The sequence below is a fragment of the Choloepus didactylus genome, chromosome 17, assembly GCF_015220235.1.
Source record: "Choloepus didactylus isolate mChoDid1 chromosome 17, mChoDid1.pri, whole genome shotgun sequence".
In the NCBI taxonomy this organism is placed as follows: Eukaryota; Metazoa; Chordata; class Mammalia; order Pilosa; family Megalonychidae; genus Choloepus; species Choloepus didactylus.
Genome location: NC_051323.1, coordinates 17,774,122 through 17,797,158, shown reverse-complemented (window position 1 = coordinate 17,797,158; position 23,037 = coordinate 17,774,122). Strand labels below are relative to the sequence as shown.

Sequence of the window (23,037 nt, the reverse complement as noted above, 5' to 3'; positions counted from 1 at the left end):
ACAGTTCCACCATGTCATTTACCTCCTAGCCATTCCAACACCCAGCATCCAGAAATACATGTATAATTATATAAAGTTTCAGTATTCATAGACCTTGTTCAATCTTATCTTGTTTGTTGCTACCCCTTCCTCTTACTTAATCTCTTTCTCCACCTTCAGGGGTGTCTAGGCAGTGAGCACCCCCAACTTGTTCACATTAAAAGGGGTGTCGACAGTATTGGGAAGGGGCTGCATCTGATTGTTGATCTTAAGGAGGCTGTTGCCTCTGGGTTTTAGGACTTGTCTGGTATAGGAACACTGGTGGATTTAAGTTTCTGCAAGATAAAACTTAGTGAGTGCATCTTGTGTAGAACCTCAGGTAGGGATCTAGGTATTTAGGGACTACTTTTGGTAAGAGCATGGCATACTATGGCCTTTTGGGATGTCTAGCTGGAGTTTATTTAAAGAAACCTCCAGAACAGCCTCTCGACTCTATTTGGGATCTCTCAGCCACTGCATCACAAAGTTTTTACAATCACACAACCCTAGGGTTTTATGGGAAACTCTTGCTTTACAACTTAGTGTATCTTAGGATTGATTGTCCTAGTAATTTGGTAACTCTTAGCCAGAGCCTTCTGCTTTGGTATTTACTTCCCAAATTGGAATATTTTGGCTCTTGGAAGCAAACTCAAGGAGCCATCCTCCTCTACCCTGCACAGTTTGTCAAAACTAACACAGACATGTTAGATAGCTAACGGTGTGTTTTTTTTTTTATCCTTTTGTTTTGTATACATGCTCTTTATAATTCCTAATGTCATTTATTTTATGCTCTCATTTTTCATAATCACATTTGCTAGAATTATACCTGTCTTACTAGCTTTGTCGAAGAACAAAACTTTAAATTTGTTCGTCTCTTTTTATTTAATCAGTTTTTATTTTTTATTTTTATTTCCTCTTTCTAATTTATTCTGGTTGTATATTCTGGTTTCTTGATTTGCTCGTCCTTGTTCTAAGGTTGTGGTGGTGGTTGTGTTTTAATTTTTATTGTGGTAACATATAGACAACATAACATTTCCCATTTAAACCACTTTCAAGTGTACAATTCAGTGGTAGTGATTACATTCACAATATTGTGCTACCATCACTTAACAGTCAATTATTAACAGTCATGGAAGTGGAATCCAGTTAGTTATATTCTCTTGAGTTGTTCAGCTTTAAATCCATTATAGTAGGAAACTGAGACATTCTATATGCTTGTTTGGGAAAGAAGATAGGTACAAATAAAACTTTTGTGTCATCTTGACCCCCAGGCACTGATTATATACCAGTTTTGGCCAGTCTCTGAACCAATATCAGAAAGAGAAGAGTTCCTGAGCCTGCGTTCCCACACGTATTCCTGGTTGTGAGGCTCCCTACTGGCTAGGGTACCCCACTCTAGTTCTGTGTGCAGAGGAGGGGAAAGGTGGAAGGGTCCATTTAGAAATTACAAATCCTGCTTTCCGATAGGCAGAAGTGAGTCATTTCTTGTGTTGACTATCTCTGGCTGATAGCAGAAAGGATACATTTTATTTTCTCCCCAGCCTAGTACAGAAGTGGAACAGAGCATATTTTTCTATTTTAATGAGTATAAAATTAAGTGCACAGGGTGAAGGAAAAACACCTAGGGCCACATAACCAGCATTTTATCAAAAATTGGATTCCATTCTCCTGAGCTTTGCCCCAGAGCTTTCTGTTATGTCTTTTAGGAGAAGAAAAAACTTCACTTCTGCTCTCACTGCTCAAAGCAAGCCATAAAACAGAGATTTCTTTAAGAAGAGTTGAGCCTTTGAGTCTTTTCTTTGCTATGTCACTTTACTTCTATGAAGAAGGAAGAAATATTACCAAATATATATCTGTTATCCTGGGGACTGAAAGTAAAAGTGGTGACTTAACAGCAAGAGAGCAAAATACCTGCTTCCTGAAACCTGCTGAAAGGAACCAAAAGAAATGAAAACAGGGGAGAGTGTTCATCAACTGAAATATAGCAACAGCCTCAACCTTAAACCATGAATCCCAAGCACTCTCTGCCACTTTTAAGATCAGTTTGAATCAAAATAAAGGACAATACTAGGGTAGCCAGCTCCCAGTATTGGGAGAAACAAGAGTGGAGGTTCAGAGGGACCCTCTACTTGGCGAGCCGGGCTGGAGACCACCTGGCTAGAAGGGATGCTTTCCGGAAAGTGGGGAGTGCAAGCAGGGCACTTTTCTTCCCCTCTTCTCCAGCTTCTGATGGGGATAAGGTCTGGGGTAAGGACAGTTCCTGAAAATCGCATCCTAGGAGCCAGCTTTATAGCTGAGGGCAGCGAGCACCAAACAAAAGCCACTGTGCAGACAAAAACATTTGCCAAACCACCAAACAAAAATGCTGCAAACTATAGGATTTTATTTTAACTTATGTCTTATCAGAGTGACTAGCTCACTCCAATATGGGGGAATAAACCAAAAACCCACAGCATCCATTGCCCTCAGGACAGAGCACAAGCCATCCCCCAACACACAAACACACCCACAAATATAGAGGCGTTTACCCCAACAAATAGAGTACACGGACATGTGATTTCCCAGTTGCAGCTGTCTGCAGCAAGCCGCATCACCCCCTTCCCCCAAGAGGCTGCTGAACTTCTGAACCAATAATCGAAACCTCTGCAATGTCCAGTTCTCTAGCTTTGTTTCGGAGGGAAGAAATTGAGCAGCATGCAGGTAAATAAAGAGGAGTAAGGAGATACTACCCTCCTCCCAGGGGACATCTGGGAGCGTCTGGGGACATTTTTGGTTGTCACAACTGGTGTGGTGCTACTGGCATCTAGCGGGCGAGGCCAGGGGTGCTGCTGCACGTCCTGAGATGCACAGGGCAGCTCCCACAGCAGAGAACTGTCCCGTGCAAAACATCAGTAGTGCTGAGGCGGAGAAACCCTGGAGGAAAATGCTCCCCATGGAAAGGTCAGTTAGCAAACAAACAAATAATCCAATGTAGGTCATATTCATATTCTACGGGAAAGTGGAGGGGTGCTGTAACACTTGAAAAATTGCGCTAGAAAATACAAGAAACCTTTAAACAGCCAATTTATACTTCTGAGGAAGTTGAAAATGTTCACTGTGAAACCAGAAACAAAAAATGAGGTACTAGAATAAGGTTACAAAGAAGCCACGAGAGCTAGGGATTAAATTCCAAAAGCAAACCCATGCCGTTACGGAGCATTTACAGTGCGTTAGAAGCTACAAAATGCAGAATCAGAGTTACAGAAAAAGCAAATCAGTGAGGTAGCAGGACAGGCTTGGAAAAGCATTCCCAGGCAGGAAAAGAACTTAGGATTGGATGGGCATCATCACCCTGGAGACTGGTCCCATGAGGGATGGGAAGACAGGAGGGGTCCTAAATCAGGGTCATTCCAGTGGGAACGTTGGGATCATTTGATGGAACAAACTGAACAAAGGCAAGAGTCAAAGATAGAATAGAAAACTTTAAATGGACTTTTATGATCAGAAATTACCAAATCTCAAGGAAAATGAGTAAAAGTTGACAAATAATGATTCTGGTGCATTTGCAGAATTTCAAGGATGAAAAGTCACTTACAAATAATTAACTACAAAAATCAAGCAATCATGTACACTTTTTTTTTTTTTAAGTTGTTTCTAAAAGCTTTATTGTGTTATTCAACTAGGATATTTTGGAAAAGTAGAAAAAATACCTTGTACAGTGGATAGATAGCCACAATTAGTGTGAGTTCCCTGGAGGACTGATCAGATTTTGAGTGTTTTAATGCTATTTGGAGAAATAGGTTGGGGCTTTTAGGTGGGCTAGGAGCTCATTTTTCCCCATTTGAAATTATGTAATACAGACCATATAGATACTATCAAGTGCATATTTAGGTTTGAACTAGAGTCAGATAACAGAGGATCTCTGCATATGGCTTCTGACATCAGCAAAAAATGGATTTGAATATTCAGAACTATCATATGGTAGGTGTGACTTTGAGTTACTAATTTAATCTTCCAAAGCCTACATTTCAACTTCTATGAATTTTTTTTAATGTGTGATTGGTACTCTGGTGTTATGCAGTGCCGTGGCCCTGATTGCAGTTACCCCCATGTCCCTTGCCTCTTTCCCTCTGCCGTACATGCTAAACAAAACCTAGTACTGGTCAAACTCAGATTTTCTGCCTACTCCAGAAAAATCATACAGCTGAGTCAGCTGGTTTCACTTCTGATTTCATGGTCACACACTTTACATGAGTACTTGGTACTTTTCTTGCAAACCTATGTTTCTCTAGGAAGTTAGATATCCCATTCTTTGTGAGAAAACTAGTTCATACCCCCTTTGATCCCTTCACATTTCTCTCTCTCCTTCCTCTGTCACCACCCCGAGCTGACAACCTTATCTCATGCCTCACTGAAAAAAATAGAAACTATTATGCAGGAAGTCCTTCATCTTTCAACCACCAAACCCTGCATAAAATGCAACCACCTCCCCCTTTTTCCTCCTGTTACTGTGGAGGAAAAATCCTTCCTGTGAAAGGCTAAATCACGTATGATTAGGATCCCACCTCTACTGCCTTTTCAAGAACTTTGATCCCGTGCTTGTTGTTGTTTTTTGTTTGTTTGTTTTTAATTTAATTTTATTGAGATTGTTCACATACCATACAATTATCCAAAGTGCACAATCAGTTGCCCCCGGTACCATCATACATCTGTGCATCCATCACCACAATTAATTTTTTTTCCAATTTTTAGAACATTTTCATTACTCCAAAAAAGAAATAAAGACAAAAAAGTAAAACTCATTTCCTCCCATACCCCTAACCACCCCCCCTCCATTATTGACTCATGGTATTGGTATAGTACATTTGTTACTATTGAGGAAATAATGTTAAAATACTGTTAACTTAGTACATAGTTTGCAATAGGTATATTTTTTCCCTATATACCCCTCTATTATTAAGTCCTAGTTATAGTGTGATACATTTGTTCTAGATCATGAAAGAGATTTCTTTTATTTGTACAGTTATCGTGGGCATTGTCCACCACAAGATCCACTGTTTTATACATTCCCATCTTTTAACCTCCAACTTTCCTTCTGGTGACTTACATGACTCTAAGCTTCCCCTTTCCACCACATTCACACACCATTCAGCACTGTTAGTTATTCTCACAATAACGTGCTACCGTCACCTCTGTGTACTTCCAAACACTTAAGTTCAACCTAGTTGAACATTCTGCTCATAATAAGCAGCCACTCTCCATTCTTTAGCCTCGTTCTATATCCTGTTAACTTATATTTCACGTCTGTGTTTACAGATTATAATTAGTTTGTATCAATGAGACCATGCAATGTTTGTCCTTATGTGTCTGACTTATTTCACTCAATGTAGTGCCATCAAGGTTTCTCCATCAACCTTTTTTTTTTTTTAAAGATAGTTTGATTCACCCACCATACTTTCTGTCCTAAGTAAACAATTGATGGTTCCCTGTATAGTCACATATTTGTGTATTCACCACCATCACCACTATCTATAGAAGGACATCTCCATTTCTTCCACAAGGGAGACACAAGAAAAAGAGAGAAAGAAAAAAAAAAACATGACAGCTAAAAAGCAACAAAAGGAGAGATAGAATTAAACTAAAGTAGAATGAAAGAGTCAGACAACATCACCAATGCCGAGAGTCCCATTCCCCTTCCTCATGTCCCCCTCTTATAGGCATTTAGCTTTGGTATATTGTCTTTGTTACATTAAAGGAAGCATAATACAAAGTTTATGTCAACTATAGTCTCTAGTTTGCATTGATTGTATTTTTCCCCCAAAACCATCCTATTTTTAACACCTTGCACGGTTGACATTCATTTGTTCTCCCTCATGTAAAAACATATTTGTACATTTTATCACAGTTGTTGAGCACTCTAGGTTTCACTGAGTTATACAGTCCCAATTTTTATCTTTCCGCTTTCCTTCTGGTGTCCCACATGCTCCTAACCTCCCCCTTTCAACCACACTCATAGTCATCTTTGTTCAGTGTACTTACATTTCTGTGCTACCATCACCCAAAATTGCATTCCAAACCTCTCCTGTCTTTTCCTATCTGTCTGTAGTGTTCCCTTTAGTATTTCCTGTAGTGCAGATATCTTGTTCACAAACTCTCTCATTGTCTGTTTGTCAGAGAATATTTTAAATTCTCCCTCATATATGAAGGACAGTTTTGCCAGATACAGGATTCTTGGTTGGCAGTTTTTCTCTTTCAGTATCTTAAATATATCACACCACTGCCTTCTTGCCTCCATGGTTCCTATTGAGAAATCCTCACATAGTCTCATCAAGCTTCCTTAGTATGTGATGGATTGTTTTTCTCTTGCTGCTTTCAGGATTCTCTCTGTCTCTGACATTTGATAATCTGATTATTAAGTGTCTTGGTGTAGGCCTATTCAGATCTATTCTGTTTGGGGTATGCTGCACTTCTTGAATCTGTAATTTTATGTCTTTCATAAGAGATGGGAAATTTTCATTATTTCCTCTATTATTGCTTCTGCGCCTTTGCCCTTCTCTTCTCCTTCTGGGAAACCCATAACACGTACACTCGTGCGTTTCATGTTGTCATTCAGTTCCCTGAGACGTTGCTCATATTTTTCCATTCTTTTCCTTGTCTGTTCTTTTGTGTGTAGGATTTCAGGTGTCTTGTTTTCCAGTTCCTAAGTGTTTTCTTCTGCCTCTTGAGATCTGCTGTTGTATGTCTCCATTGTGTTTTTCATCTCTTGTGTTGTGCCTTTCATTTCCATAGATTCTGCCAGTTGTTTTTTCAAACTTTTGATTTCTACCTTATGTTGGCCCAGTGTTTTCATTATATGCTTCATCTCTTTTGCCATATCTTCCCTAAACTTTTTGAATTGATTTAGCATTAGTTGTTTCAGTTCCTGTATCTCATTTGAAGTGTAAGTTTGTTCCTTTGACTGGGCCATATCTTCATTTTTCTTAGTGTATGTTCTAGTTTGCTAATGCTGCTGAAATGCAAAGCACCAGAAATGGGTTGGCTTTTATGAAAGGGGGTTTATTTGGTTACACAGTTACAGTCTTAAGGCCATAAAGTGTCCAAGGTACCACATCAGCAATTGGGTACCTTCACTGGAGGATGGCCAATGGTGTCCAGAAAACCTCTGTTAGCTGGGAAGGCACGTGGCTGGTGTCTGCTCCAAAGTCCTGGTTTGAAAATGGCTTTCTCCCAGGATGTTCCTCCCTAGGCTTCAATTCCTCAAAAATGCCACTCTTAGTTGCACTTAGGGTATTTGTCCTCTCTCAGCTTCTCCGGAGCAAGCGTCTACTTTCAACGGCCGTCTTCAAACTGCAGTTCCTCTCTCAGCTTCTGGGCATTCTTCAGAATGTCCCTCTTGGCTGTAGCAAGCTGGCTCCTTCTGTCTGAGCTTATATACTGCTCCAGTAATCAAGGCCCATGCTGAATGGGCGGGGCTACACTTCCATGGAAATTATCTCATCAGAGTTGTCACCTACAGTTGGGTGGGGCACATCTCCATGGAAACACTCAAAGAATTCCAATCTAATCAGCACGAAAATGTCTGCCCCACAAGAGTGCATCAAAGAATATGGCTTTTTCTGGGGAACATAATACATTCAAACTGGCACAGTGTAGGTTGTAATTTTCTGTTATCTAGGCATCTCATTTCCTTCGTTACCCCAATCAGGTTTTCCCAGACCAGAACAGACTCAGGTCTCAGAAGGGGGCAATATTCAATATCAGGTTTCTTAGAGGATTGATTACACCCTGTAAGGCCTCAAGTTGCTGTGCTTTCCTGCCCAGCAGGTGGCACCTGTCAGCCTGTAGTTCCTAATTGGTGTAAAGAGGTATGGCCTGTGGCTGTTTTCCCCCAGGCTCTGGGGTCTGGTTCTCATTGGAAGGTGGATAGCACAGCTGGGCACCACCTCTTTCCTCTTAGGGAAGATACACCCCCTAGGGAGTTATCATCTGCATTTAAATAGGTTCTTTGTCTCTCTGATTCTGCTGTCTCCACCCTTGTCTGGATCAGAGCGCTGCAATCTGAAAATGGCTGAAGTTTTCTCCTCCAAGCTGCTTACGTTGAGAGAGGGAAAAAGGGACAGAAAACTCCCTTTCAGAGCTAGTCTACGGACCCCTAATTTCACTCATCGGCCAGCAGTAACACCTATTCTTCTGAGCTCCCCCTCCTGAGACAGATGAGTCCCCCGGCTCTTCAAGGTCAGTTGTCACTAAATGCCTCTGTCTGCTTGTTGGGGGTTTGTAGCTTGTATTCAACAGTCCATGCTTGTTAACTAAAACTCCAGTTGGAGCTCATTTGAGCTATATTCACTCACTTGGAGAGTGCCATGCTGCTCTCTACCACAGCGAGGTTTTGCAGCGCAGCCTGCCATGGGGGGAGGGGCTATCGGTGCAGTTCTGCAGCTTTTACTTAACAGATTCTATGCTGTGATCTCAGGCATTCCTCCCAATCCAGGTTGATGTATGATGTGTGGACAGTCATGGTTGTCCCCCAGCAGTTATTTCAAATTATTTACTTGTTGTTCCTGGTTGTTTATTAGTTGTTCCAGGGGACTGACTAAATTTCAGTCCTCTCTATGGTGCCATGTTGTCCATCCAGGTCATGTACACTTTTTAAAAAAATTATTTTAAAAGACTGTCTTTTAATTGAAATATTCTGTGTATTTATGTAAATATGTATATGTAGGAAGATATGCAAATCTTAAGCACTGCTCAGTACAGTTTTACAAAGGGCACACGCTTGTACAAACAGCATCTGGAACAAAAAACAGAACCTTCTCAGTGCCTTGGAAGCCCCTCATCCCACTGGCTACTGCCTGACCCCCTGAAGCAAGGGTTGGCAGGCTACAGCCTACAGACTAAATCTGGCCCACCAACGGCAAGCTAAGAATGGATTTTACATTTTTTACACTGTTGAAAAAAAATAAAAAGAATACTATTTTGTGACTCATGAAAATTACATAAAACCCAAATTTCTGTGTTCATAAATAGTTTTATTGACACTTAGGCACACTCATTTGTTTGTGTATCATCTCTAGCTGCTTTTAAAAGCTCTACAACAGCTAGGTTGGGTAGTTGTACAGAGATTGATATACACCCTGCAAAGCCCAATATGTTTACTACCTGACTCTTAGCAAAAAAATCTTGGTGACCCCATCCTAAGTCACTACTTCTAGACACACTGGTCAGTTTTGCCTGTTGTTGAACTTCACATACATGGAATCATACATGCATGTGTATGTGCTCTTGTATGTGTCAGGCTTTCTTTGCTCACTGTTGTGTTTGTGAGATTCATATTTGTTGCGTGTAGCAGCACCTTTAGTACCTTCTCATCGCTGTACAGTATTCTGTTTTATGAATAAGCCACAATTTACCCATTAGTCGTTTGGATTGTTCCCAGTTTGGGGTTGTAACTGTTTGGGCAAACCGTAACAGTCCTGTGTATATCTCTTGGTGTGTTTCTGAAGGCATTTGTGTATTTCTGTTGGGTTATACCTGGGAGTGAAATCGTGTCTGCTCAGCTTTGGCAGGTACAAGTAGTTTTCCAAAGTGGTTGTACCAATTTCCTCATTCCCAATCCTCACCAACAAATCATATCATTAGTCTTTTATCCCCCTGAAACTTGTAATTTTGAAATAATTTCAAACTTACAGGACTGTTGCAAAAATAATTCACAATCTATACAGAGAACTTCAACATCCCCCCCCAATACCCAGATCCATCATTTTAACATCTTACCACATTTGCCATATCATTCAGTTTATCTGTCTGTCAATTCACCTATCTATCTGTCTATCTATGTATCTATGTATCTATCTATCTATCTATCTATCTATCTGTATTTTCAAAACATTTGAAAGTGGGTTTTATATATCATGCTCCTTGAAAACAATCCTTCTATGTACATTTCCCAAGAACAAGGATATCTCTTTATGTTACCACCTTAAGCACAGTTATAAAGTACAAGAAATTTAACATTGAGATAATGCTTACAGTCTATATTCCATTTTTTCCATATGTCCTTTTGAAGCTTTTCTCTTCCAATTTTAGATCCAGGCCAGGATTGTTTATTGCATTTAATTGTCATTGTCTCTTAGTCACTCTTTTTTTTATATATTATTGTGGAAACCTATATACAACATAAAACTTGCATCTCAGTCACTCCCAAGCATACCAATCAGTGGGATTAATCACATTTACAATACTGCAGTTCCTCAGAGAGTCAATTATAAACTACTGTATGACCCCGCAATCTCACTTCCAGGTTAATAAACCTTGTATCACTTTGGGCAAAACAGAACTATATATTGATCACTAATTCAGAGCAGACACAGCATTCCACAGAACATTATCCCAACTTTGCAAAGTATTGTCACCCTCGCCACCATCCATTGTCAGAACTTCCCCATCACCCTAAACAGAAACCCTGCACCCATTATGCATTAGCTCCCCATTCCTCTCCTCTTCACCCCTGGTAACCTGAATTCTACTTTATGTCTCTGTGAGTTTGCATATACTCACTATTACATGTAAGTGGAAACATGCAATATTTGACCTTTTGTGTCTGACCTGTTTCACTCAACATGATGTCTTCAAGGTTCATCCATATAGTGGCTGTATCAGAGCGTCATTCCTTTTTAAGGCTGAGTAATATTCCATTGTGTGTGTGTGTCTGTCTGTGTGTGTGTGTGTGTGTGTGTGTGTGTGTGTGTAGATACTTCCCCCCACCTCCTTTCCTATTCATCTGCTGATGGACACTTGGGTTGCTTCTACCTTTTGGCTATTGTGAATAATTCTGCTGTGGACATTGGTGTACAAGTATCTGTTGGAGTCCCTTCTTTTAATTCTTTTGGGTATATACCTAGAAGTGGGATTGCTGGGTCATATGGTAGTTTTATAATTGACTGACTGAGGAACTACCAAACTTTTCCACTGGGGCTGTAGCATTTTACATTCCCACTTGTCCCCTACAATCCTCACCAGCACTTGTTATTTTCTGTTTGATTTTTATTTAAATAGCTATTCTAGTGGGTATGAAAGGGTATCTCATGGTTTTGACTTGCATTTCCCTAATGGCTAATGATGTTGAGCATCTTTCCATGTGCTATTTGGCAATTTGTATATCTTCTTTGAAGAAGTGTCTATTATAGTCCTTTGCTCATTTTTAAATGGGTTTGTCTGTCTTTTCGTTGTTGAGTTGTAGGAATTTTTTATATATTCTGGATATTAAACTCTTATCAGATATATGGTTTCCAAATATTTTCTCCCATTTTCACTTTCTCGATAATGTCCTTAGATGCACAAGATTTTAATTTTGATAAAGTCCAATTTCATCAGTCTTTTATATCAGCCATTCCCATAGGAATATAATGGTATCTCATTATGGTTTTAATTTGCATTTCCTCATGACCAATGAGGTTGAGCATTTTTTCGTATGTCCTCCTTTGTAAAGTACCTGCTCAAGTCTTTTACCTCTATCTCTATTTTGTTTCTGTCTTATTGATTGGTAAGGGTTCTTTCTTTATTCTGGATATGAGTTCTTGTTGGATAGATGTATTGCAGTCTACTCAGTGTTGCTAGAAACCAGAAAACAATGGCTTGATGTACTCAGAGTACTGAGATAAAACATTTGACCCAAGAATTCTGTACCCATTTAAGTTGCCAATCATGTGTAAAAGCTCCAAAAAAACATTTCCAAATATGCAAGAACTCAGATTTTCTGGAGAGGCATCAAAATAAATAAGTAGCATATGGGGAAGTTGTGGTATGAAGGGGTTGGCAGTGAACACTAAACCTATTTAAATGTAAAGTCTAAACTTAACTGTGATAATTTTCTAAATAAAAGTTCATATATTTACTTACACTTTATTTGAAATAAATTTATTTTTATATTAAACAAATTATAATAGAGAGAGGGGAAATATATCCATGAGGATTCCAACAAAAAGCAGGAGATAAAGTGAAGGAGGAGGTAGGAGAAATTTAAGGGTACTAATTTCTTTCTCTAAAAGTACCATTAGCATTACTGAAAACATACTACAGACTTTCCAGATTACCTGGGGTAAGGGAGGGGAAGAATAAAAGAAAAACACAGTCTATAGCTACAAAACAAGGAAGCATAAACACGGAAAGCATGAAATGACAGAAGACCAAACATATGTTACAATAATACATGGAAATACGGTAAACTCACCTATTGAATTGAAGATTAATAGCATTGAGCAGCACTAAGATGGTTAATAAACCTTATATCACTTTGGGCAAAACAGAACTGTATATTGGTCACTAATTCAGAGTAGATACTGCATTCCACAGAACATTATCCCAACTTTGCAGAGTGTTGTCACCCATCTGGCACCATCATTGACTTTTTAAAAGACCATTCTGTACTGTTAGGGTAATAGACAGTGGATTCCATGGTGCATGCTACAAAGTAAGCTCCAGCTGCAGTGCTGCACGGAGTGTGGAGATGGTGGATACAGACTGGGTCAGTCCACAGGTGGTGGTTTAGGCAGAGGCACTGTGGGAAGAGAAGTCACATCTGTGCCTGGATTGTTGAAGAGACCAGAGCTACTTGTCCTGTGCATTGTCCTATCACCATTCCAGATTTGGGATGTTGCTTAACTTATATCCCTGTATTTTCTGTGGCCTGGAAGTTAGAGCTAAATACTTGATTAGGTCAGGTGAAACATTTATGTTCTAGAAATACTTTATGGATGATGCCACACTCCTTGTGTTACATCACATCCAGAGGTCTGCTTGCCCCGCTGTGATGCCAAGTTGATCACCAGGTTACAGTAGGGAGAGCCAGGTCTTGCTGTCGTAAGGTTGCTTTACCCCTTGTGTGTAGCAGGTCATCTATGGGGTACCTTGCCACTGTGTGAAGATCCAGTTCCCCATCGGTCTTCCACTTGATGGTTTCAGCATCTATGGATGTTCCTTAAATAAATTAATTTTTTCATTAGGGGTTGCAAAATGATTTTCTAATTCCATCATTGTTTTCTACACTTAATGCCTGGCATTTTTCTATAAAGAAGTACTTTTCTTCATCATCAGTTTACTTCCTCATCCCAGAAAGGCAGGATAATGCATAATTTTTCCTCTAATTACCAATTATCAGAATAAAGAGTTGACTTAATATGACATTTCATAATTGGAGGATATATGTATTTCTATCCTTTTTTTTTTTTTTTTTTTAACATTTTTAACATCTCTGAAATCAGGGTATGGCTTATAATTAGCAATTTCTTACACCTGCTGGTGGCCAGACAGCCCTTGTGACAAAGCTGCACATGTGAATCTGGTCATAGATTTTTCATACTGTTATCTCTTTAGTTGAGAAATGAACATTGTTGGTATTAAGTGTATTGCGTTAAAGTATTGTTTAAAATGTCTTCAAATAGAGCACACTACAGTTCAGCAGAGAAACAAAAAGTAATTGAGTATGCAGAATGTGGAAACAGATTCAGGGCATAAATTCCATGTTAGTGAAGCAAAAGTTTATAGTTGGTCAAGTGACCACAATTTCATATTTTCTTGCAAAACAATTCATTTATTTAGCTTATGTTTTCCTTTTTATGTACATAATAATATAGCATAAATAATATATATAATACAGATCTGTCCAAATAAGTCTAAAAGCTTTTTAATAAGTATAAAATGAAAATTCTAAGTGACAAGTAATATAAAGCATTATGTCATGTTTTTTTTTAACTTTATAGAAAAACAACAAAAAAAAAAACAACATTTCAAACAAAACAAAGCAAAGGATGTGGTTTTATTTTTTGATGGTACCTAATGTAATAGTGCATAGTACAGTAAATGAAATGGTCACCTGCAACAGTGGTAAATGAGAGCTTTTTTTTTTTTCTTCCCGTAGAATAGATCCGTTTGGAGGGAAAGGGATGTAATTAAAGATACAGTACTTCTGAAGGACTTCTGGGCTCCCTGTAAACTGCTAAAAGAGAAAGAGGCACTTTGGTTTTGTTTGGCACTGGGAGCCTAGGGGACCCAGAGACCTTCCCAGAGAAACCTGTCCAGCTAGTTTGCAGGTTGGCTTGGTTTTGGATCTTCATGGTTTCCTTCCCAGCTGCTGGGATTGAGTTGCCAAATTTGGTTTGCACTTTTGCCTTGAAAAATTTCCTTTCTCAGCCCTTAACCAGTGTGTATTTTGAGGTTTTCTGATTTGGGGCAGAAAGTAGTCACCACAAGCTACATTATGTTCCAGTTCCAGTATAAGACCCTGCAGTCAGTCCATTACTTTGAACTTTCTGCAGACAATAGAAACTGGAACAGAGCCCAGAAGCTCTGGCATCTTCTCACCTTCTATTCTCTGTATTCCAGTGGCCTCCCAGCACCTATAGAGTGTTCAAACCACTCCCTGTCCAGACACACGTTCTCAGATCCTCTCTCCTCCCTCCCTGCTCTCTCCTCCCACCCACATCCCTCTGTAATTCTCTTTTATGGTTCAAATAGTGTATATTTGGAACAAGTCATTTTTAGTTCTTTAGTTGGAAATATTCATTCGTTCGTCAAACATTTAAGCCGAGCTCTGTGCCAGTATATTACATCTCATCTAACTTGCAACAATTCTAAAACGTATACACATAATTTTAACTGCTCTAAGGCTCAGAAACTTGCCAACAACCACACAAATTTGTTTAGCAGAGCCTGGACGACAGCTACCTCCTGGGTGCAGGTTTTGTGTCAAGTGCTGTGCTGAGGTCTTTATATGCTTGAATCCACTGACCCTCCCCACAGCCCTGCGAGGTAAATAGATTGTCTCTAAGAAGGCCTGAGGACTAGAGAGGCTGGGAAGGTAACATGTCTCTGTTGGCAAAGCCCATGTCCATCCTGCTGCACCACATTGACAATTACAGTGTAAGGTGGCTCGTGCCTTAATATTGTGCTGTGCACGAGGCTCTGTGGGGGTCTAGAGGGAATCCACAAGGACTTCATGGGAAAGATGACGTTCAAACTCAGCCTTAACAGATGAGCACAGCTTTTCTTTTTTTTTTTTTTTTTTTTTTTTTTAATCATTTTATTGAGATATATTCACATACCACGCAGTCATACAAAACAAATTGTACTTTCGATTGTTTACAGTACCATTACATAGTTGTACATTCATCACCTAAATCAATCCCTGACACCTTCATTAGCACACACACAAAAATAACAAGAATAATAATTAGAGTGAAAAAGAGCAATTGAAGTAAAAAAGAACACTGGGTACCTTTGTCTGTCTGTTTCCCTCCCCTACTTTTCTACACATCCATCCATAAACTAGACAAAGTGGTGTTTGGTCCTTATGGCTTTCCCAATCCCATTGTCACCCCTCATAAGCTACATTTTTATACAACTGTCTTCGAGATTCATGGGTTCTGGGTTGTAGTTTGATAGTTTCAGGTATCCACCACCAGCTACCCCAATTCTTTAGAACCTAAAAAGGGTTGTCTAAAGTGTGCATAAGAGTGCCCACCAGAGTGACCTCTCGGCTCCTTTTGGAATCTCTCTGCCACTGAAGCTTATTTCATTTCCTTTCACATCCCCCTTTTGGTCAAGAAGATGTTCTCCGTCCCACGGTGCCAGGTCTACATTCCTCCCTGGGAGTCATATTCCACGTTGCCAGGGAGATTCACTTCCCTGGGTGTGAGCACAGCTTTTCAAAAGGGAGAAATGAGGGAAGGCACTGTTGACAGTGAGAGAGCATGTTCAAAGACACAGGCACCCATGCAGTTTTGTGGCAGGAGCCCGTGGTGGTGGTGGTAGGATGCAGGCTGTGAAGTGTGCAGAGATGGCGTGAGGTGGGGTCCTGTGGAGGGTATGCAGAGATGACAGGAGGTGGGGGTCCCGGGGAGGTGTGCAGAGATGGTGTGAGGTGGGGGCATGGAGTGAAGCAGGGGGTCGTCACTGAGCCGTGGCATGATTCGATTTCTGTTCTGCGGCTGCAGCTGGTGTGGTGGTGTTGGGTGGTGACTTAGGAGGGGTGAGGCCAGGTAGGGGTCCATGACTTGAGCTGAGGCCGGAGCAGAGAGCCTGACCCGGGATAGTGGGGAGGTTGAAGAGCTGCCGGGAGCCAAAGCTGTCAGTAGGAGGCTCCCCTGTGCCGTGCCCACTCTTGCCATTGCTTACTAGTTTTTGGTCTTGATTTTTTTCTTTTTAAACGGGGACTACAGCTGCACTCTGTTTCACAAACTTGCTCATTTTCTGCTATTCTTAGTGTGGGTAATGACATATACACATTGTGCTTGTGTGTGTGTACATCTACAAATGTATGTGTGATTTGTGGATCCACTAACTTTAGCATTATTGTACATACTATACTGAAATTTGCCTCTTTTCCACTTAAAATAGCTTGGAGGTCATTTTCTTTCAGCAAATCCAAAACTGCCTATTTCTTTTTGAAAGCCGCTTCGTGTTTCATTATATGGATGAGCTGTGGTATATCTAACTAGCCCTTAATGACAGACACTCAGGTTGTTTCTGATGTTTGCCATTCCAAATGCTGATACTAAGCATTTTCTTGTGAATGTATTATTTTGTGCATATGCAAGTGTATAACCAAATTTCTGGAAATAAATTCCTAAAAGAATCTGAACTTCTCTGTAATTGCTGGGTCAGACAGTGTACCTGTTTGTGTAATCTGAACATACTGCTTAATTGCCTTCTATCCTGCCTGTTTTCCTGAGCCTTCACCAACGCAGTGAGTTTTCAGGCTTGTTGATGGTGACTCATCTGAAAGGTGAAAATCAGATCTTATTTTAGCTTTACATGTGTTTGAACCATTTGCATTTCCCTTTCTAAGAATTGTTTTTAACCTCCCTCCTCCACCCCCATTTTTCTTGTTATTGGCCATATTTAGCTATGGGAGCTCTTTTCTTTCTTTCTTTCTTTTTTTTTATTAGAGCAGTTGTGGGTTTACAGAAAAATCGTGCAGAAAGTACAGAGTCCCCATAAATACCGCTCTCACACAGTTTTCCCTGTTATTAACATTTTGTATTAGTGAAGTAACTTTGTTACAGTTGATGACACAATATTATAATTATGCTCTTAAGTCCACTGTTTACATTAGAGTTCAGTCTTTGTGTTGTACAGTTCTGTCAGTTTTTGTGTGTGCATGTGTGTGGTAACATAGATAGCTATATAGGGGTTCTTGATATGTTAAGGAAATTAGCTTCTCATCTGATGTGATTTCCATATACTTCCCCCAGTTTTGCCTTTTGGCTTTTTTTTTTTTTTTTTTTTTTTTTTTTTTTTTTTTATTACCAGAAAATTTTTTCTCTAGTTAAATATATCAAAAGTTTTATTGTAGCTTCTGAATGTCATGTTATACTTAGAAAAGACCTTTCCAATTCTGTAATTAGTTTTTTAAAACTCTTCCATTTCTTTCTTCTAACGGTTGTCTGGTTTTATTTTTTGTATTTAAATCTTTCAACCATTTAGAATATATTTTGGGGTAAGGTATGTAGTATGGGTAAAACTTTTTATTCCTGGTTGTCCTAACACCATTCATTGAAAAATTCATCTTTCCCCATTGATTTCAAGTGCCATTAGGTATCTTCATATATGTGGGTCACGTCTACCCAGCTAGATGACAAACTTTTTAAAGGCAACAATCAGGTATTGTCCTGTCCTGGATCCCCCAAAGAACCGAACATAACATTCTGCATAAAATTGGTATGAAATGGATTTTTTCACATTTTCAAAATTTTGAATTCTCTATGTAGGAAAGTACACAAAACATTCATGTACAGTTGAATGAAAACCTATAAAGTGAGTACCTGTGTGGCCACCACCTAGATCAAGAAACAGACCATTTCCAGCCCCCAGAATTCTCCGCGTACCCTTCCCAATCTCGTTCCTCTTCAGTCCCTCAGCAGTAACTCTCTCTCTCTCTCTCTCTCTCTCTCTCTCGACTTTTGCAATAATCATTTCTTTGCGTTTCTTTATATTAAGGTTGAACCCTAAGAAATTGGCAGGGGTTTTTGTAGGACAAAAATTGTTGAAAAGCTGCAATTTTTTTAGGGTTCAACCTAGTAATTCTGCCATCTGTGTATGGATTGCAGTATCCTTACCCAGTAGAGTTTAGTTTAGCCTGTTTTTGAATATTATTTAAGTAGAAACACTCTGTATGGTGTTCTGCTGTGTCGTGCTTCTTTCACTTAGTACGATGTTGCAGGTTGTTTATTCTCAGCACTGGATAGATTCCATTTTGTGACTCTACTGCATTTTATTTATCCATTCCACTGTTGCTGGGTTATGGATTATTTACAGTTTTGATTATTGCAAAACAATTGCAATATGGAAATCCTTGTTAGTGTGTTTTGATGCATGTGACCAAGATTTCATTTAGGATAGGGATTGGCAAATTATGACCCGCCACTTGTTTTTGTAAATATGGTTTTGTTGGGACACAGCCACATCCATTTATATGTTTATATGTTACCTGTGGCCACTTTCACCTTTACCATGGCAGAGTTGAGTAATCACGACAGAGACGGATGGCATGGCCTGCAAAGCCTAAAGTATTTACTGTGTGGCCCTTTACAAAAAAAAGTTTGCTGGTGCTTGGTCTAGAGTATGTATCTAGAAGTGGAATTGCTGAGTCATAGAGTGTGTGCTTCCTTAGCTTTACTAGGTAACAGTCAACTGAATTCCAAAGTGTTTAGACCACAGTCTTGACAACACTTGGTTTTATCACATTTTTTCATTTTTGCCAGTTTGGTCAGTGTGCAGTGGCACTTCATTATGGTTTACTTTGTATTTCCTGATTTCTAAGGAGGTAGGACACATTTTCGCATGTTTGAAAGCCGATGGATTTCCCGTTTTACGTGTCTATTTGTTTTCCTTTTGGTGGTTTGCCTTACTGAATTAATGTTGACTAATTGATATCTCAAATTGTTTACTCTTTGTGTTTCTGCAGAACAAATAGTGGAGAAAGATGAAGGCCCATATTACACTCACCTGGGATCTGGCCCCACTGTAGCCTCTATCCGGGAACTCATGGAGGAGCGGTGAGTCCAGGGAGAAGAGGGCGCCTTGTTGATGCAATGTGGCTTTCAAGCCCTTCGTTTTCAGTGCCTTGTGCCAGGCAACATGCAGAACAGAGAGTGAGGAAGAGTGTGCAAGGAGTGGGGGATTCCCACTTCCAGTGCATCTGCGTTTCTTTTGATCTCGAGGTCTACACACCATCTTACTGCCTCTCTGTGTTGTTTTCTTTCCCTTGAAATGTTTTTGTTGAAGAAACATGGTTGTTTGTCCTGTAAAGTTTCCCACAGTCTTAATCTTGCTTATTGCTTTCCTGTGGAATTTTTTAACCTGTTCTTCTGCCCTTTGTATGTCCTGTTGATTGGTAGTTAGATCTAAAAGCCTGATCAGAGTGGGGCTGTTTTTTCTTTCTTTTTAATTCAAAACCACTTCACAGTGGTGTCTTGTACTTCCATTAGGAGGACTTCACTGTCCTATCTTTGGCCATTGGGAGCCTATTCAGGTTGTCTCCTGAGGTTTTTTGGCATAGTCCTAGGAGTCTTCAATAACTTCCTTGATTCTCTTATGACCAGATAGTCTGGGCTCATATTGTAGATATATCTAAGAAGTTCTGCGCCTTTCATGGGGAGAAAGAGAACATGAACACTGGAGCTAGACTAGGGTTAAATCCTGGCCCTGCCACTTACTGCTGAGTCCTTGGGCAGGTTGCTCTGCTTCTCTGTGACTCAATTTTCTTGTCTATAAAAGAAAAGATGATAAAAACACACCCATTATAGTTGTAAGGATAAACTGCATTGATGTTTATAAAGCACAAAGAGCCAGGCACATAATAAACACTAAACAAAGAGGGGACTGTCGGCCTTTACCTCCATAGAGATCTGTTGATTGCATTGTTTTTATAACAAGCATTAGTGTTTTAACAGTAAAGGCAAAGATTATACAAACATAGAATGTGTTTGCTCATATGTATTCACACAAAGGTGTGGAAGCTCAGTGGCTTAGCGTTTCTACAGATTTAGGAACCAGCTTTTGTCTGACCAGGAGAGCCAAATTAACCTTATCATTAATATGGCAGGGAGCATGATTTGGGACTGAACGAATTCCCTGAACTAATACAAGGTAGGATGGGTGGAGCTCAGTGACCTGCTAGAATCACTCTTTTTTATTTTTTTATATATATTTTTATTTTTGGAATCACTCTTAATTATCCTATGGCATCTGGAAACATTTGTATTCAAAGCACATCAGAAAAGTATTTTATCCAAGATTCAATCTGTAAATTCAGGTCCCATTTAAAGGGCACCTCTGAGTGCATGGGAATGAAGCAGATTTAAAACAGTATGTGTGTTGTACAAGCATGCCTGCCTTGCCCGTGTGTGTGTGTGTGTGTGTGTGTGTGTGTGTGTGTGTGCGCGCGCGCGTGCACGCAGTTTTGAGGCTGGACCAGGCATCATTTTGGGCCAGTGATTTTTTGTAAGGAACCTTGACTCTGAACTTAGCTGGTTGAGGGCCACAGAGGGGGTAAAATGCACACGTTTGACCTGGGACAGTTTGCTAAAAATTTTATAAGCTTTCCAGACAGCCCCCAAAAGAACTTTTAGTTATAGAAGAGTATGTTTTGAAATGAAAATTGAGATAGTGATAAAGTTTAGATTTCCCTTCTTTTTTTCCTTCATTGCTTTAAAAATAACAGCCAACCGTAGATTCTTTAGAAACTGATCCAAGGGAGGAATTCCTCTCAAAACCAGAAATACTTGTGTTTTTTCCTCAGCAACTGGTTTATTTTTATCTTAAGGACCTTGTAAATCATGTAACAGATTGCATTTCCATCTTTATGTTGGCTGCTAGTAAGCTTCAAGCCAGATTTGTGTCCCTCCATCAGAAGGAATATGATGTCTCATCTTTGGCCAGCGGGAGCCTATTCGGGTTTGCTCCTGGGTCCTTTTGACATAACCCTAAGGCGTTTCGAATGGTGTTTTGGTTTGCTTGACCTGCGGGAATGCAGTATACCAGAAATGGGTTGGCTTTTACAATGGGAATTTATTAGCTTACAAGTTTACAGTTCTGAGGCCTTGAAAATGTCCCAGTTAAGGCATCAGCAGGACAATACCTTCTCTGAAGACGGGCTGCCAGCGAGCTTGGGCTCCTCTCTTAGAGAGCCAGGCCCGTGGCGATGTCTGCTGGTCCTTCTCGCCCGGGTTTCATTGCTTCAGCTTCTGGCTTCTTCGTCTGTGGCGTTTTCTCTAAACTTCTCTGAGTGTTTCTCTGTATTTCTTCTCTTAGCTTCTTTGCCTCTTTCTGTCTTTTATCCTCTTATAAAGGGCTCCAGAAAGAGGATTAAGACCCACTTGGGGCAGGCCTCAAGTGAAATAAGCTAACCCAAAGGTCCCACTTACAATAGGTCCACACCCACAGGAATGGATTAAAAGAACATGGCCTTTTCTGGGGTGCATACAGCTCCAAACCACCACAAACGGCTTCCTTGATTTATCAGGTGACAAGATGTTCAGGGCTCATCTCTCAAAAATACACACACAAAACACCCCCTATTTGCGTTCGAGTACCAACGTTACGTCTCTCTGTCTCCCCCCACCCTCCTTTATTCTGATTACATCACCTGTTACTTATAGTTTATAGATACCTTTTAAAAATCCTTTCTGGAACAAGAAGGAGGATGAGCGATTGACGTAAATGATCCGGCTGGTGGTCCGGTTTGCGAATGGCCCAGGTTGTCTTCCCTAGACCTCTGCCTCGACACCGTCCCTGCACGAGAGCTCTGCTGCCAGGAGACAGGCAAAGGCAGGGAGGGGAAGTAAACCAAAATCGAGGAGTGCTTTTAATGACTCTGGTAAAGATTTGAAGAAAGGAGGGGGAGGTTGAAAGCAAATCCTAAAATATCCTCCCCACTTATTTTTGGGTTCCGGCCTCCTGGCAGCCCAGGTCCTCGTCACAGGTGATTAGTCAGTTGTCAAACCTGTATCTGAGCACAGTGCTGCGTGGAGTGCGTGGAGTGCATGCCCTCCAGCTGGGGCGGGGATTTTCTGCAACCTAAGAAAAGGTGTTCATTAAATGCTCATTTTGGAAATGAAGACCCGACACTGTGCCAGCAAGTCCCCTGAGCTCTGGGGGCACTGGCCTCATGGCTCTGTGGTAGAGGTAACCTCGAGGAAGCACAGCTTTAGATCGGTGGTTCTCAAACCTGAGCAGGCTTCAGCATATCCAGGGGGCTTCTGAAAGCGGAGTGCTGGGCCCACCCTGAGTTTCAGATCCTGCAGCTCTGTCTGGGGCCGTGCGTTCCTGACACGGTCCTGGGTGAGGCTGCCACCACTGGTCTGGGAACAACCCTTGGAGAACCACTGGGTAAAGTGACCAGGTCACCTTTTAAAAGAATAAGGTTTCAGCCTCTCCTTCCAGACCTAGTTTTAAGGTCTAGGCGTCCATCTAGATGCCAGAAGGACCCTTTATGATGGGCCAGAAGGTGAGATATTTAAGGAGAGAAAGAGCTAAAGCCAGAGGTTGTTAGCACCAGGAGTCAGTTCCGCTTTAAAAAAAAAAAAAAAAAGTGTAGCTGATCAGACAGTGCTTTGGCCCTTTTATTTACTCTCTAATATGAAGTTGGAGTTCACTGCAGGAAGCATTTCTCACAAGGGCAGGATGATGGGGGAGGGTGTCCTGGCCAGAAGCCCCAGCTGTGTCCTCAGCTCACCCTCCCGCGGGAACGCGATATTCCTTTGCTATTCCTTGGGTGTCCTGTCGGGCTGTGTTTCCCCACGGCCATCCCGGGGCAGGCGCAATGCCCTGCCCCTGCCCTTGTGGGCACTTCCTGATAAAGGCTTGTTGAACTGAAAGTTTTCCAGGAACCAAACAAAAGCACCACTATCTGGTCTTTTCCTCTTGATCCAGACCAAGCTACATAAACCCCCCAGAACCCCGTCTTCCCAGTACTCTCTATAAGGGACTCGCGTAGCCTTACAGTTTTAATGCTGAAACTGTCAGAAACACTTCCCTAAGATC

The 23,037-nt window shown here is 40.6% G+C and overlaps 1 protein-coding gene across 1 annotated transcript in view; it reads left to right on the top strand.

The window, feature by feature from the left end:
• Positions 1–23,037, top strand: part of TET3 (tet methylcytosine dioxygenase 3) — a 119,288-nt gene that overhangs the window by 72,694 nt on the left and 23,557 nt on the right. Inside the window, 1 exon segment of the mRNA XM_037806418.1 lies at positions 18,959–19,049. Coding sequence (XP_037662346.1) covers positions 18,959–19,049 — 91 coding nt within the window.